The 15,820-nt window shown below is 38.4% G+C and overlaps 1 protein-coding gene across 1 annotated transcript in view; it reads left to right on the forward strand.

Moving 5' to 3' along the window:
• RYR3 (ryanodine receptor 3) overlaps window positions 1-15,820 on the forward strand; it is a 593,263-nt gene that overhangs the window by 282,612 nt on the left and 294,831 nt on the right. The window contains exons 34-39 of the mRNA XM_084844796.1: window positions 4,113-4,199; window positions 4,741-4,967; window positions 9,003-9,804; window positions 10,713-10,913; window positions 13,407-13,509; window positions 15,285-15,422. Of these exons, the coding sequence (XP_084700922.1) occupies window positions 4,113-4,199; window positions 4,741-4,967; window positions 9,003-9,804; window positions 10,713-10,913; window positions 13,407-13,509; window positions 15,285-15,422 (1,558 nt within the window). The remainder of the gene's footprint in view (window positions 1-4,112; window positions 4,200-4,740; window positions 4,968-9,002; window positions 9,805-10,712; window positions 10,914-13,406; window positions 13,510-15,284; window positions 15,423-15,820) is intronic.

Genomic DNA, 15,820 nt, shown 5'->3' on the forward strand with positions numbered 1-15,820 from the left:
AAATATTCACAGAATTGCATTGGTGGTGGGGAAGGTTTTTGCTTTTTGGTGTAATGGACAGTATCTAACATGTGCCTGTTGTACAACCACATTCTACAGACATTATTTCATTAGAAACAGTGTGTGTGTGGGGGGAGAAAATAACATTTTGCCAAGAACAAAATATTGCAGGCTGAGTGCTGGAAAATGCAATATCCCTATAACACAAGAATTTTCTTGGAGAAATTCTTCTGGATTTCATGATAAACAAAATTAACAACTGTGCATTTACTGCAATTAATGCGCTAAAATGATAGTCTGGGATGGCATTTGAGATCACAAATGAAATTGCATCACAAAATCATCATTTATGTTCTCTGTCTGGGACGTACATCAAATCTACATAGAGACATGCCTGAGAATTAAAATCCATCACCATGTCACAATAGGCTGTAGCTTATATCAACCCTGTACTTAAAATCCATGCAGTTTTTGCTGAAATTCCTTCTCCCCATGTGTGAGACAAAGGCTGACATCTCCTAGTGAAATTATGAGGATTCTCCCTGTGACAATGTTTTCAACTTCAGTCAGACATTTCATAGGAAAGCTGAGGGTGAAATTAATAATTCTATATTTAGCACAGTGTGTGATGGATATAAAATAAACATGAGATGAAACTATAATTATGAAGATAAAGATTATTGTATGATCTTTATGAAGACAAAAGATTTGAACATTAACTCAGCATTTATCTTGTGAGCTGAAAGAAAGAGGTTTGTGGAAAAAGAAAAGAATATGCATGCATTGAATTCACTACTTGATCACAATATAAAGGAGAAGTATGATATATTTTTAAGACATTCATTTTTTAAAGAATGTTTATTTACCATCATTAGTGAATTTCCACTGCTGCTAATGTCATTCCTCCAACATTGCTCCTAGATCTATAGACTAGTGCTTTTTTCTCCACAGCTGTTTTTAGCTCTGTTCTAGTAAGATATACATCTTGTATGGTTCACTTATAGAGGCTTAAAATAGTTCAGGATCTGGGATTCCTATATAAAATGAGTGTCCAAATACTATTGAATATAACCAAACTCAGAAATCTGTCTGCAAATGGGTCACTAGAAGGAAAAACTGCTTACAATTTCAAGTTGTATTTTTACTTTCATTCTGCATGTCAACTTATTGTTTATTTCATTTTTTTATAATTCCAATTTAAATTATAACTATTTGTCTTTTTTGTGGGGTGGAAGGAGGAAAAACCCTGAAATACAAATAAAGAATTGTGTTTTTGCAAGCATATTTTTCTACTGCATTGGGATTAGCAGGAGATATTTCAGCCTGAGTATTGGACAAAGAGTACTACTTAACTGTTATTTCAATGCAGTATCTATTTTCATTTTTCAACTACCTAATGCACAGTGGAAAACAGTATTTATATGCAGAATCTACATTCACAAAGGTCTGAACCAAATTATGAAAATAAGGGGTTTCATTTTATTATTTTTTTTTCTTCTTTTCTGAGTAGAAGAGTAATATAGGTTCAGTATAAATATTTATAATTAATAATACCATATAACTAAAAATCTATAAAGAACAGAAATAGAACCTGCTTTAGATATATGAATGCTAATGCATATTCATATTCAGCAGCAGTAGTAAGAAATGAAAGGCAGTTACTTAATCATTAGTAGAACTGAGAGTTAGGTTTGTGCAAATATATTTCTAATTCAGCTTAAAATAAGATGCTTGTATTTTTTTTAACTTAACTGTTCGTTACTTATCTCTCCTCCATTCCATATATACAGTATTGTGATTCCAGATTTTATATGTAAAGACTTGGACCATGTTTGGATGTCACGGCAGCATCCAGCAGCACCATGGCTTGTTCTTGGGTAACTTGGGGTTGTTTAACACATGAACAATCCCAAATACCCCTTTTTGGACGTCATAGAAACAACCCTTGAAGGCAGCATTCAAGGGTTGCTAATTCAAATAGGAAGCAGCTCGGGTGCAGTGTGCATCCCCCCAATCTATGGGTTCATTTGCCGCCAGACATCACTGTGACATCAGAACATGCTCTAGATAATAAAATGTGCATTTGTTGTATATGCATTTATTTTACATCAACCTGGATTAAACTGATTTTCTGGTCCCATTTCAGTCTGGCTTCTATAATGGTTTGGGGCAGCCTTCTCCAACCTAGTACCTTCTAGATATGTTGTACTACAACTCCCACCACCCCAAGCCAGTATAACTGTTGCTGGCTGGAGATTATGGGAATTGTAACCCAACATGTCTAGAGGATACCAGAAGGTGGAAGGCTGGTTTGGGAACTGAAACGGCCTTGGTCTCCTTGTTGGAGCACCTGTACCAAGAGAGTAACAGGGGTTGTATCCCTGTTGATTCTCCAGGACGTCTTAGTGGTATGTGATACCATCAACAATAGTTTCTTTCTGGATCACCAGTCTGAGTTGGGAGCAGTATGTTGCAGTAATGCCCTCATGGCTGGCCCATCTTGTTAAACATCCTCTTAAAAATCTATATGAAATTGTTGGGAGAAGTCACTGGATTTTGTCGTGGTTGCCATCAATATAACAATGACACCCAGTTCTATTTCCCCTTTACATCAGACATGGATATAGCAGTAGACACCCTGAACAGGTGCCTGGACTCAGTAATGGGGTAGATAAGAACTAACTGACAAAAGAGCTGTTAGTTTATCAGTCCAGGGAACTGGTATTCAACCTGTTCTGGATGGAGTTGCACTCCCCCTTAAGAGCTGGATTTATAGCCTGGGGTGGTGCTTGATGCAGCTTTGCTACTGGATGCTTAAATGGCACCAGTAGCTCACAGTACCTTTAACCAGTTTTGGCTGGTACACCAGCTGTGGCCCTTCTTGTAAAGGGATAACCTGACCACAGTGACCCATACTCTAGTAACATCCAGACTAAATTTCTGTAATTCAAAATGCACTGTTCAGGCTGTTAACTGGGACTGGGTGCTGTGAGCATATTATGCCAGTATTAATAGAGCTTCATTGGCTACCAGTTTATTTCCAGGTCCAATTTGGCATGTTGTTTTTGGCCTCTAAAGCCCCAAATGGCCTGGGACCTGAGTTTCTGAAGGACTGCCTTCTTCCAAATGAGGATGCCCATTATTTAAGATCGTTGTTGGAGACCCTTCTCTTGATGCTGTCTGAGTTCAGAGGAGGCCTTTTCAGTGGTGGTGCCCAAATTGTGGAACTAGCTTCCTAGGCATATTCACCTGATGCAATCATTGCTATATTTTAGACACTAGGTAAAGACCATCCTTTTCTCTTAGGCTTTAATAGCATGTGATTGCATTTTATGATATCCGGTCCTACTTTTAATTGGTTGATTGCTTCAAAGCTTTTTGCTCACCAGCTCATTGTTAGATCGTTATAATTACCATTATTGTTTTTTGTTTTGCTTTTTGTCTCCTGCTTTTGTTGCTGTTTTACTGTATTCTTGCTTACTTTAATTGCTGTTGTTACCTTCCTTGAGAGCATTTGCAAGAAAGCAAGATATAAATATCAAAGTAAATAACAGTATTGTGTTTTCTCACATTAAAAGATTATAAAATCTAGATCCCTGCAGGGTTGTGCATGTAGGTACTACAACGTTTTGAAAGAAATGTAAGGCTGCTTGTGTATAATTTGTGTATGTGTTTAATACTTTGTATTAAAATACATTATGACAAATAAATAAGGTGTGTGTGTGTGTGTATATATATACATCTTTCATACATGTCAGTCCTTTAATATAAGATTAAAGGACTGACATGTGCATATGCCTTACAAATGCGAAGCATATGCACACACAAATTACTCTGCATGTGTGTGTGAGAGAGAGTATATTTACACTCTCATGCAGAATGAATGAGAGTGCAGTAAACGGTCCAATGGTATACTTTTATGAGAATATTTCTTTGCTTGACTGTTGTGCTACCTTTACAGCGATTGCATGTCTACTCAGAGATCAGCCCCATTGTGGGAGTTTCTCCCAGGTAACTGTGTATACAATTGCAGCCTTAGTAAATGTGTCACCACAGTGTAAATTGATGATAGGCTCATACTGCATTTTAACTGTGATAAATATATTTTTCAGGTTGAACCAAACACAAAATTATTTCCAGCAGTTTTTTTACAGCCTACGAGCACAAACCTGATACAGTTTGAACTGGGTAAATTAAAGGTATTTTAATACAGTTACTATGATTAGATATCATGGGTTTTAAAGTAAATTCAGGAATGCACAGTGTATTAATTAGTCAGTGGAATCTCACTTTTCCATTCTTTGAATTAGTAGTGAAATAACCCCAAATTAAAATAACAATGAATAACAAACTGTACTGCTTAAAATAGAATGTGAGAAAATGTCTCCCAGAATCCACTGTGGTCTGGGCCTCGTTCACATTAACTGATAACACACTGTGGTGCTGGTATGGACTTTGAACACAGGGAAAAAGTGGGGGAGGCAAACTGAAGAGCAACTGCTTTTCTCTGGTTCACCTCCTGGGAGCTGGAATGGGTCCCTCCCAGCATCCATTTGGCAAGCATCTCTGTGTTAATACTTTTAAAAAGCAACCCTTATTTATTTATTTGTTTATTTGTATGTGTATATGGGGAGGGGGTGTATACACACACACACACACACACACACACACACACCATGAAATATTATAACATAAATTTAAAGTTCAATTTTTAAATGTTCTTCATGTATGTTTTTATAGAACACCATGCCTTTATCAGCAGCAATCTTTAAAAGTGAAGAGAGAAACCCTGTTCCCCAGTGTCCTCCTCGACTAGATGTTCAAACAATCACACCTGTTGTGTGGAGCAGAATGCCAAACAATTTCCTAAAAGTCGAGGCTGACCGGGTCAGTGACCGTCATGGGTGGCTGGTGCAATGCCTGGAACCTTTGCAGATGATGGCCCTTCATATTCCAGAAGAAAACAGGTACATTTAAAACAAAATTAGTTTCCCTAAGAGCAGGTAGAATATGTTAGATTTATTTCTCTTTGCAGTTTTATACATTTTGTATCTAAGTGCAAACAAGTTGAATCTTCCTTTCTCTTTCAATACTTTCCCACTTTTTTCTGTACAAACACAATGTACAAATAAAATGTACAAGTACCTTGGCTTTGTGGGTTTTTTTGCTTTGGAAATGTGAAATATAGTGGCAAGTTTGCACATCATGTTAAGCCACTCTGAGAATAAGCCACAGTGAGTTGGTGGTTTGCTCATTACTTCTGACAGACAATCGAGCACTCTGCAGCTTGCCATGGCTTGTTTCCCCCTCAGTCCTTCCACCTGTTCCTGCATATATCCTAGTCACCTTTGCAACAGAAATCCTCATTTCCTGATTCCCTGTGTCAGCACCCTTTCTGCAGTTGGTTTACTGGGGTTGCTGGCTTACAAGGGAAACTTCCCTCTCCTCCTGCATCAGATCGCCAAATGCATATAATTCTCTGAGCCCTTATGAATGCAGTAACACATTCACAAACTTTTTTTTAAATTCAGGGTCTTGCGCAAGTGTGCGGGAATACAAGATTGCCTGTCCACTTTTTAGCCCAGCATACGATATCCCCCTCTTGTCAATGTCCTTGTCAATTTCATCCTCCACTTTGGTGCTTGCCTTGTTAGCAAATCCCTTTATTTTTAAAAGGTTGCTTCACCTACTACTGAAGTAATTACACCCGTCCAAAAACCTCCTTCTCCTGCAGCTGCCAGACGCTTTCAGCTCCCTCACCCTCTTCATGCTTCTTGCTTCCCTCCACTGCTCCATATGTATATCTCTTAGCTGTCAGATATACATATTGGTTTCAGAACAGTGAGGTAGATCGGTAAAAGATACACAAATTTCAAAGTAGAGCAGGGAGTGAGGGGGATTGTTAAATATACACAAATTTCATGGCACAGCAGTAAAGTGGAAGGGAAAATTACGCAGATCTCATAGCAGTGGACTTTTAAATGTGCATACTTGCGCAAGACTGAGGGGGGGGGTAAATAAATAAATAAATAGTAATTAAAAGGTTGTAAATGCGTTCAGGACACTCTCCGGTGTCCTTTCGTCTTGATTTTTAGGAGCATGGGTCAGAGGGCACTGGCAAGGAATGAGATAAGATGGCAGTGACACTAGCAAGAGTGGCAGGGGTTTTTGCTGTTCTTGCCAAGTAGCTTTCTAGCTATTCCTGACAACCCACGATGAAGTTGCCCTGCAGGGATCAGATGTCACAACAAGTCACCCTGAAAGCTACCCACTCTGAACAACTCAACAACAAGCTATGATTCTCATAGTAATTTCATCAAATGAAATGAAATGAAATAAATAAATAGTGGTTTTTTTATGGAAAACAACCCACATTAAAAAAAACTGCTCTGGGTTCATACATCATGACAAACTACTCTGAAACAATCCATGGTAACAACCCACAGTGGCTTATAGTGTCGTGTGAACCAGGTCATTGTGTGTGTGCACGCGCATGCATGTGTGTGTGATGTGGAGGAGTTACAAATAGAAGATATTTGTAACATTGAAACTACCCAGACCTGATTTTTTTTTTTTTAATTGCAAAGGTTTTCAGCAGACATCCCAGCTTGGAGCACTTCGTATCTTTGTGAAATGTCCACTTGACCACTACAATTCTCAACAAAATGTTACTGCTTAAAGGAACTGTCTGATCCAGCCCTAGTTGTACTTATAAAAGTTATTTATTCATGACTAGTTATGCCAGAATGTGTATCAGGATTCACCTTCAAATTCCTATGTACATCAGATCCATGCTGGTCATTCCTGATTCAGCAAGGAAAAACATTTTGAAGTGCTTCTGCATGGAGATCTTCTTAGCTGAATTGGGACTATAGACCTGGATCCAAAGACTCATGAATGGAAGAATACGGTCTGGTTCAGATGTATATATCATGGTTTGATAAACCAAGATACAAGCAAGCCTTGTGGCCATGTACTCCAACCTTGTGTAACTCCTTCCCTCCTCAATGCTCTTTGATTCAACACCTGGGTTAATTAACCACATTTTCTCCTTACATTTGAAAAATATGGTTGCAGGATTGGAACAAGCCAGGATAGGAACAAGCCAGGATCTTAAACCACAATTTGACGTTGGTTTAACATCCTGTCTTGTTCTGATCCTAGTAACCATAATTTCTTGGTTTGAACATAATTATGGTTAATTAACCCAGAAAGTGCTTAATCAAGGCACACCAAGAAGGGAAGAGGAAAAGGCCTATGTATACATCACTTCTTAATCCAACATAATACATCTGAACCAGGCCTAAATATTAGTGGTATTCAATTAATTCCTGTGGGGAGTTAATGGAAGACTGCTTGCACTGCAGTGTCACAGTGTATTGGAGGTTGGGTTACAGCAATCTTCCCCAACCTAGTGCCCTCCAGGAGTTTTGGACATCAACTCCCATCAGTGTCAACCAGCAGAGGCAATGGTCAGGAATGCTGGGAGTTGTACTTCAAAACATCTAGAGGGCACCAGGTTGGGGAAGGCTGTGATACAGCATGAGAAACATGGCGTATAGGGTGAAGATACAGGCAGTGTACATAAACCTTGTTGGGTCAAAAAAGGCCCTTGAAATGGGCTTGTGGAAAGTACAAGAAATTGTACAAATGGAAATACTTCTCTAGATTTGAAGTCACCTTTCTCTCCCAGTGCTCTTTTGCTAAATTGGAAACAGCCTTTCTATGAACACTAGGCTTTGGGGTGGTGGAAGGGCACATTTGAATCCTAGCTGTACTATGTACTTCTTTACCAAGCTGTTTGAAGGCATAACCATTTCATGACATACAAAAGGAACTCTGTGCTTCTGTTATATACATGTAAAACAACATTGGAGATTAATTTTTCATCCCTTAATTTAGACTATAATACAGCCTATAAGACATCTACAACATAAGTCCTTCATATGTTATAATATTTATGTGGATTGTTTATCATTTTAGGCTGTGCTACAAGTTACATAGCTTTGTTGTTGTTGTTCAGTCATTAAGTCATGTCCGACTCTTCGTGACCCCATGGACCATAGCACGCCAGGCCTTCCTGTCCTCCGCTCTCTCCCAGAGTGTGCTCAAGTTATTTCTATCATAATTCTTGCGTTGTATCTAGAGCTCAGTACTAATTTTCTGAATTAGATTACAAAATATTAAATCATAAATCCGAAAAGATACCCTCTAGAAAATACAGATTTACACTAAGATATAATTTGAGTCTTTGCTTAGAAATTGATACTTTTTATATACATGTAGGCCAATTTTTAATAAAGATGGAAGGAGAGATGTAGAATTTTTAAATTAAATTTCACTGCTTCTATATATTTCAGTGGTCTAAAATACTGCATGTGATGATGATGATCTACAGCTTGGTTTCACAATTACTTTTCAGAAAGTTGCCATTTAATGAGTACAGTGAAGGCTGGTGGCTCGGATTACCTTGGGGCTGTGAATCCATTCTGGGTTTCAGTCAAAACCAGCCAGAACTATAAAGGAGCTATCCAAAGTGCTTAACTCATTTTGGGGATAGGATTCAGTACCTTAGATAGCTCCTTTAGAGTTATGGCTGAAACCATAATGGATTCACAGCCCCACTGAAATCTGAGCCACCAGCCTCCACTGAATGAGTATAAATATTAATTGGGATGTACCCCCTCCTCCATCAAGCAAAGCACCTCATTTCTTCCAGTATACCTTGACTGTCTTTCTTTTAATCTTGTTAAAAATCTTATTGGTAAAAATTACACATCTTTTGTTATCTTCAGTGTCAGTATTTTCATCTAAAGTTTATTTAAGCCTTTTCTGCTGAAGCAGAAGTGAGTCCTCCTCCCAAGCATGCATCTACTTCATGCAGTCCATCCTTCTTTCCTCCTCATGAAGTACCCAATACTTAATAAAAGGAATATACTTAATAAAATATGCTTAATAAAAACTTCTGAAATGTCTGTTTTTGTTTTGTTTTTTCATTTCAGGTGTATCGATATTTTGGAGCTATGTGAACAAGAAGATTTGATGAGGTTCCACTACCATACTTTAAAACTATATAGTTCTGTTTGTGCACTGGGTAATAACAGAGTAGCTTATGCACTTTGCAGCCATGTGGATGTTTCCCAATTATTTTATACAATAGATAATCAATATTTGCCTGGATTTTTACGTTCTGGATTCTATGACTTGCTTATCAGCATTCATTTAGGATACTCCAAGGAAGCTAAGCTCATGATGAACAATGAATTTATTATTCCTATTACAGAGGAAACCAGAAAAATCAAATTATTTCCAGATGAATCAAAGAGACATGGTTTGCCTGGAGTTGGGCTTAGCACTTGCCTGAAACCTGACTTCAAGTTCTCTACCCCTTGTTTCATTTTGTCTCATGAGGATCATCAGAAACCTAGTCCAGAGATACCTCTTGAGATGCTTAAGTCCAGGGCCATAAGCATGCTAACAGAATCAGTCTACTGCAGTGGAACTCACATACGAGACCCTGTTGGAGGGAAAGTTGAGTTCCAGTTTGTTCCTGTTCTTAAACTTATAGGAACTTTGCTCATAATGGGAGTTTTTGATGATCATGATATAAAGCAGATTTTACTCCTCATCGATCCATGTGTGTTTGGTGAGCCCAAGGAAGAAGCAATGGAGAAAGCAGAGAAGGAGGATGTTACACAGGTAGAAGAAAAAGCTGTAGAGGCTGGGGAAAAGGCAATCAAGGAATCTAAAACTCCAATAAAAGGCTTGCTGCAAACAAGATTGCCTGAATCTGTTAAACTCCAGGTGACAACCTTAAAGTAAATGCAGAAGTATTGTAATATTATTGAACCAAATTTTAAAGTGTTTTCCAGTAACCTGAGCAAAGACCCTGACAATCAGAATTCTTGAAGAGTTTTTATCCTCATTCTTCCATTAGTATTCATGTGTGACCAGGATTAAGTTGCTTTTATCTTCCTATGTTACTGTTCCATGAGAGGCAGAACTGGTATAATGCTACATCACATGCTCTTGATAGAAGAGATGAACATTTCTAAAGCACATTAAGGGTGCAGAACTGGAAAACACACAGATGTAGAAAGGAGTTCTATTCATATTAAATATGTGGAATGATTTTGTCCCCTCTACTGTAATTATTGCATATAGGTTAACAAGCAAACAAGAGACATTAGGTTGGATCCCCAAAACTATAAGGAGAAGGAAAGTAGCCACTAGTGCAGTTCTTCAAATGCTTATGCAAGAGCTTGCACAAGAGTTCCTACGGTGTTATAATAGGTAGGTTCTATAGATGTTCTTGTGCTTCTGCAAGAGGTAGTGCAAACTCTTGCAAAAGAAGAAAAGACATGGTGGATTTATTTCCAGGGGGCAGTCGTATTAGTCTCTTGCAGCAAAAACAACAAAGAGCGTTGGCTTTAAGGTGCCACAAGTCTCACTGTTGTTTTATGGTGGATTTAGTTTTATTTTTCTCACATTGTGCTCTAGTGTGAGGTGTAAAAACAGCCCATTTGAATAGAAGACTCCTTCCACCTGTGAAAGGGCCCCCTTTGGATCTAACCCACTCTCCTTGTCATGGACCACAAAACTGAATTCCCACTGACAATAATGTAGAAAGATCTACTGTAGTTCTTCCGCATATAATTCTATTGTGCGGGTACATAATTCAACTATATAATGCATATATTATTTCTTGCTAGATGTGTGAGCTGCTAAATTATTTCTGTGACTGTGAGCTGAAACACAGAGTGGAAGCCATTGTATCATTCGCAGATACTTACGTCTCAAAGCTGCAGTATAATCAGAAATACAGATATAATGAACTCATGCAAGCCTTGAATATGTCTGCTGCTTTAACTGCCAGGAAGACAAAGGAATTTCGTTCTCCACCTCAAGAACAGGTAAAAGCAGATTCTCTCTCTCTCTCTCCCTATACGGTGAGGAAGGAGCAGAATCTTCAGAGATCTTAAAATACAATGCCCATAAAAAGGCACTTCCTATCAGATAGGATGGAAGGATTTCACAGCATCATGAGACATGATGTTTGTTAGGGTTCATGAGTATACCAATACCTACAAAAATTTAAATTATTCAGAATCATACATAGTTAGGCACTTGCTTGTACTTAGTCACGGCAGTCTCCAGGACCATTACACAAAGGGGGTGATTTCACCTCTCTGATCAGGAAACATCAGCCTTTTAAAGCTTCCAAAGGTCTGGCAGCCTCTCAGACGATTTCAAAGGGATGTGACAAGGAGGCCTTGTGAGGAATGTAGAGTGACCTGAAAAGAGTGACCTGAAAAGAGGAGTAGGGAAAGGGAAAGGGAGGCTTGTTGCTGTATGTCTTGTTGTATCATCAACTGTAGAATTACAAAGAGAGGATTCTTTTATTGTAAAAAAAATCTCAAAAACCTTTCAATAAACAATACATACCAAAAAAACCCATATTGTTTGGCTTCAAAATGCTGTAAAAGAATTACTTTTTTTGGTATGTTAAGCACAGATTGCTATCTGATACTGTTTATGTAATCCTCTGACTAGAACATCATAGGTATTAAAGAGTGGCTTAACACATTATACATGCATACATGTAACGAAGTCTTGACGGCTATTTTTGGGGGAAAGAAATGCATCTTCAGGAGGAGGCCGTTGTTGGCAACTCAGTGGATTTGCCTTTTTCCCACCAGCTGTTTCAGGTATGTTTATTTTCACAAACACAACACCAAAGGGGCCAAAGCAACTATTGGTGATATTGAGTGTAAAAATGGCCAGACAAGACTGAATTGAGGCCATGATGGGCCCTGAGACTAGCAGGCTCCTGACTATGTTCCAAATACTAAACTCACACACATTTGTGCATACACACACACAGCTATTTTATGTACAACAATGCAAAAACATTTTAATACATATCTTAGTGAAAATCACCTTCTGTGCTTCTTGGAAGCAAGAGATGAATACCTTGTCTATGTCAGAGAACTCAAATACAAACATAAGCTCCCATTTATCACTTCTTTTACAGTAATATAGCACAAGAAACATAAACACCCATAGAAACTATCTCAGAAACAAATCAATCTCAATCTCTCTCTCTCTCTCTCTCTCTCACACACACACACACACACTCTCTCTCTCTCTCTCTCTCTCGCTCTCCAGAAAGAGAGAGATAAACACAGCAAGGACAGATGCTACCTGGGGAGGACCAGCAAATGCCCACATTCCTGCCTGGATGATCTTGGGCTGTCACTACCTCTCATCCTTACCTTCCTTACAGGTTTATTATAACAATAAAAATGGCGAGACCTTTAGCTCTTGGAGGAAAAGCAGAATATAAATGTAATAAAATAAAGTAAAAAAACAGATATACTTGGAAACATAATTTACTTACACTATGGTATTAATAGTTCAAACTAAGCTTCCCTGGCATGTAAATTGTCCATCTGTGCATTGAGTGCTACCTAAGTTAAAAAAGAAAAAGGGAAAAAAAAAGGAACATATGTGTGTTTGCATGAAATAAGACCTGAGCTAGAAAGAACATGAATTCCTGTCGTTGCTGCTGACTTGTTTTTGGTTGGATATGCTACTGCCCAATCACAGCTATGCTATGATTCTGGACTTCTCTGCTGTTTTCTGTGGGAAGTAATCAGTGCTTGATGAGGGTAAATAAAACAAAAACAAAAAAGGAATTTGAAATAAACCAGGAAGTCCCTTCTGCACACAAGTGGTCACTCTATACTTAACTGTATGGCTTGTTCTGCTCCAGAAATGTCAGTCATAGCTATGACTTCACCCATTGGCTAAACATATTGAAAGGTGGTTACATTTCTCACAAAACAATTGGATAAATTTTGCCTGAACATTTTGTCTCATAATTTGAGTTCTACAAGTACTAGTGACTTGTTCTTTTTTTCTATTTGAAAGCTGAGAATCTGGGCTAGCTAGTGGCCCTACTAAAATGATGGGCTAGGGGTTGCAGCCCCCTTAGCCTACTGGTTAATCTGGCCTCGTGGCCAGTGGGGAAAATGTTAAGCACTCCACCACTCCCATTTCTCCGCCCTAAATTCTCACTATCTGAAGCTGACTCTCTTTACAAAAAATGGCCATTGGGGCTTTGTTACATACATTTGTCTGTAATGTATAGTTTGCCCCTCAGCTGCAGACCTGGAACTACTTACTTTGAAGAGTTATCCCAGTCAAAATCAGTAGGATTACTGTAGATTATCAATGCAACCCTATGCATGTCTACTCAGACACTAGTCCCAGTGGATTCAATAAGACCTACTCCTAGGAATGTGTATATAGGAGAGCAGCTTAAATGGATTGCTTACTGTGGCCATAGTGTAATGAATGTAACAATGCTTCAAAGATGTTTCAGTTTAATTTTATAATTTCAGATTAATATGTTGTTAAATTTTCAACTGGGGGAGGATTGTCCTTGTCCAGAGGAGATTCGGGAAGAGCTATATGAGTTTCATGATGATCTCCTAATCCATTGTGGTAAGTGACTGTGTTTATTGGGCAGAGCCTGTTGTTACTGGGAATGTGATTGTTTGTGGAAGATTATTTCCTGCAGGTGTTTTATTGTTACGGGATTTTCCTAGCAAACCTGTATTGATGAAATATAACAGAAAACTGCCAAGATGAAAAAGAAAACATAAAAGTTAATTAGAATTATCATCCCAAATGTTCTCTAGCAAGCAGCAAACCACATGTATTTACAACCAAAAATGTTTTGTGACGGTAGGTGTAAGAGAACTGGTTTCTGAAAACATATTTTCTCCCAGAGCAAGCATGTAAGTTTAGTAAGAGAAGGTTTTATTTTCTCCCATGTAACTGAATTGTAGCTATTCACACCTGTGGGAAGAAAAATACGATGTATTTCTGGAAATGTTAATGATGGGTGCAACACATTCCCCTGCGTCACTGATATAAGGTGTCCTAGCTTTCTCTAAGAGAAACCTGCCGGGTGTTCAAAGTGCACAAAGCCAGCTTGGGCACTAAATGTGTCTCACCAAGAGGTCCCCACAATATATACAGGGTCCCTCATCCTGCTCACCTTCCCCCTGCCCCCCTCCAGCCATCATAATCTATATTTATCCTTTTTACAATTTTATCACAAGTATTTGATATTTGAGGTTTTGAGGTTTTGGTTATAATCCTGGCTCAATGGGATGGGTAAGATAGTATTGGTGAGGGCTGGTTTGTAACACTTCATGTATTTTGGTCTCCTAATTTTACTATTGTGTGAGTTTTTAAAATCTGTTGCTATGTGCCCAGAGCCTCTGTGATTATATAAGCCAAAAGAATCCAAGTAAACCAATTTCCTTTTATTTCTTTTATATGTATTTTTTAACATTCTTAGCTGTAAGTTTATGTCATATTGTGGAATCACTGAAATTGGGAAAGTGCACTTTTAAGCAGTCTCTCATGTCAAACAATGCCATCAGATAAATAGCTTGGACCCAAAGGTGTTGTTGTGCAAGCAGAAGGCTCTACCATTCATTTAATGGAGCATCCGAAATTTCCAGCTATTCCCCCCCTTATTGCTGCAGCCCTCCACTGCCCCCTACCACATGCAGTGTTATTTCATAGGGTCCCTCAATTCTCAGGAGCAGATTTTCAGGGTTGCAACAGGAAGGGAGAGGAAGAAAAATCCCATCCCATATACAAAACAGAAGCCAATGTATTTATATTTCTCAAATGCAGACCATATATTAATAAGTAAAAATGTCTCCACTCCAATTACATACAAAAAATAACTAGCAAGTATTTTTACATCATTAAACAGACTTCGTGTAAGTCTGTTTAAATTATTAAGAAAATAAGTGCTTGAATGATCTTCAGTATTTCTGCGATACTCAAACACTTTTGAAATTCTTTACTTTATTGAAGAAGGTCAATAGTATTAAACATGAGATTGCTTTGTGGTGAAGCGGACATAAATATGTAGGCAGAGGCCTGTCAAAACATTATACAAAGTGTTGTCATTATTAAAGGTCACCCACTGCATCCTTCCCACTCGCTCCTGTGCATGTAGCTTTGTGCATGAGAATTCCCTGATACTGATTTCTTCACTTCACATTGTCAGCCCTCCCTTGACCAGAGAGTTGTAGTTGTGGGATGGCTTTGCATACCTAATCATGTACATGAAGTGGGCATGGATGGGCCTCTAAGTATTATTATTGTTGTTTATTTAAGTCAGTTTAACATTATGGGAGTTCTGGCAACATATTGAATCCACTTTGTTTCAAATTAAGTTTATTATCCTTTAGGTATTCCACTAGATGAAGAAGAGGAAGAAGAGGAAGATATTTCATGGACTGGCAAACTACGTTCATTGATGTATAAACTAAAAGGGCCCCTCAAAACAGAAGAGAGAGAGCCTACAGAGGAGGAAGAAAAATATCCTAGTAAGAGTTTAAAATCTTATCCATAGTAATACAGTTTATTTTTATTTGTTAGAGAAAAACACATCGCATTTGAAAACTGGTAAAGTATGAGCTGCGAAGTATGATTATTTCAGCAGCTGATAAGAGCTTTTTACTGCAGGGGAGAGAGGGTGGGGCTTGGGGAGGAAGCTGTAGAAGGAACCAGTCCGGCTTACTTCCGAGCAGACATGCAGAGGGTTGTCCTGCTTGTGGTGAGTAAACAGACTGCACATGCTTACTTTCTGAGTAGATCTGCCGAGACTTGGCATTTGGGATTCTATTTGAAAGTGCTGCTGAGTGTTTCAGTCCTGTTTATTTTGAAGCAGACATGCAGATACTTGTTCAGGGCCCCATCTAAATGGCACCGCTTTGACCCCCCA

The sequence above is a fragment of the Heloderma suspectum genome, chromosome 1, assembly GCF_057233095.1.
Source record: "Heloderma suspectum isolate Gila_16-S chromosome 1, 16-S_ref, whole genome shotgun sequence".
Classification (NCBI taxonomy): domain Eukaryota; kingdom Metazoa; phylum Chordata; class Lepidosauria; order Squamata; family Helodermatidae; genus Heloderma; species Heloderma suspectum.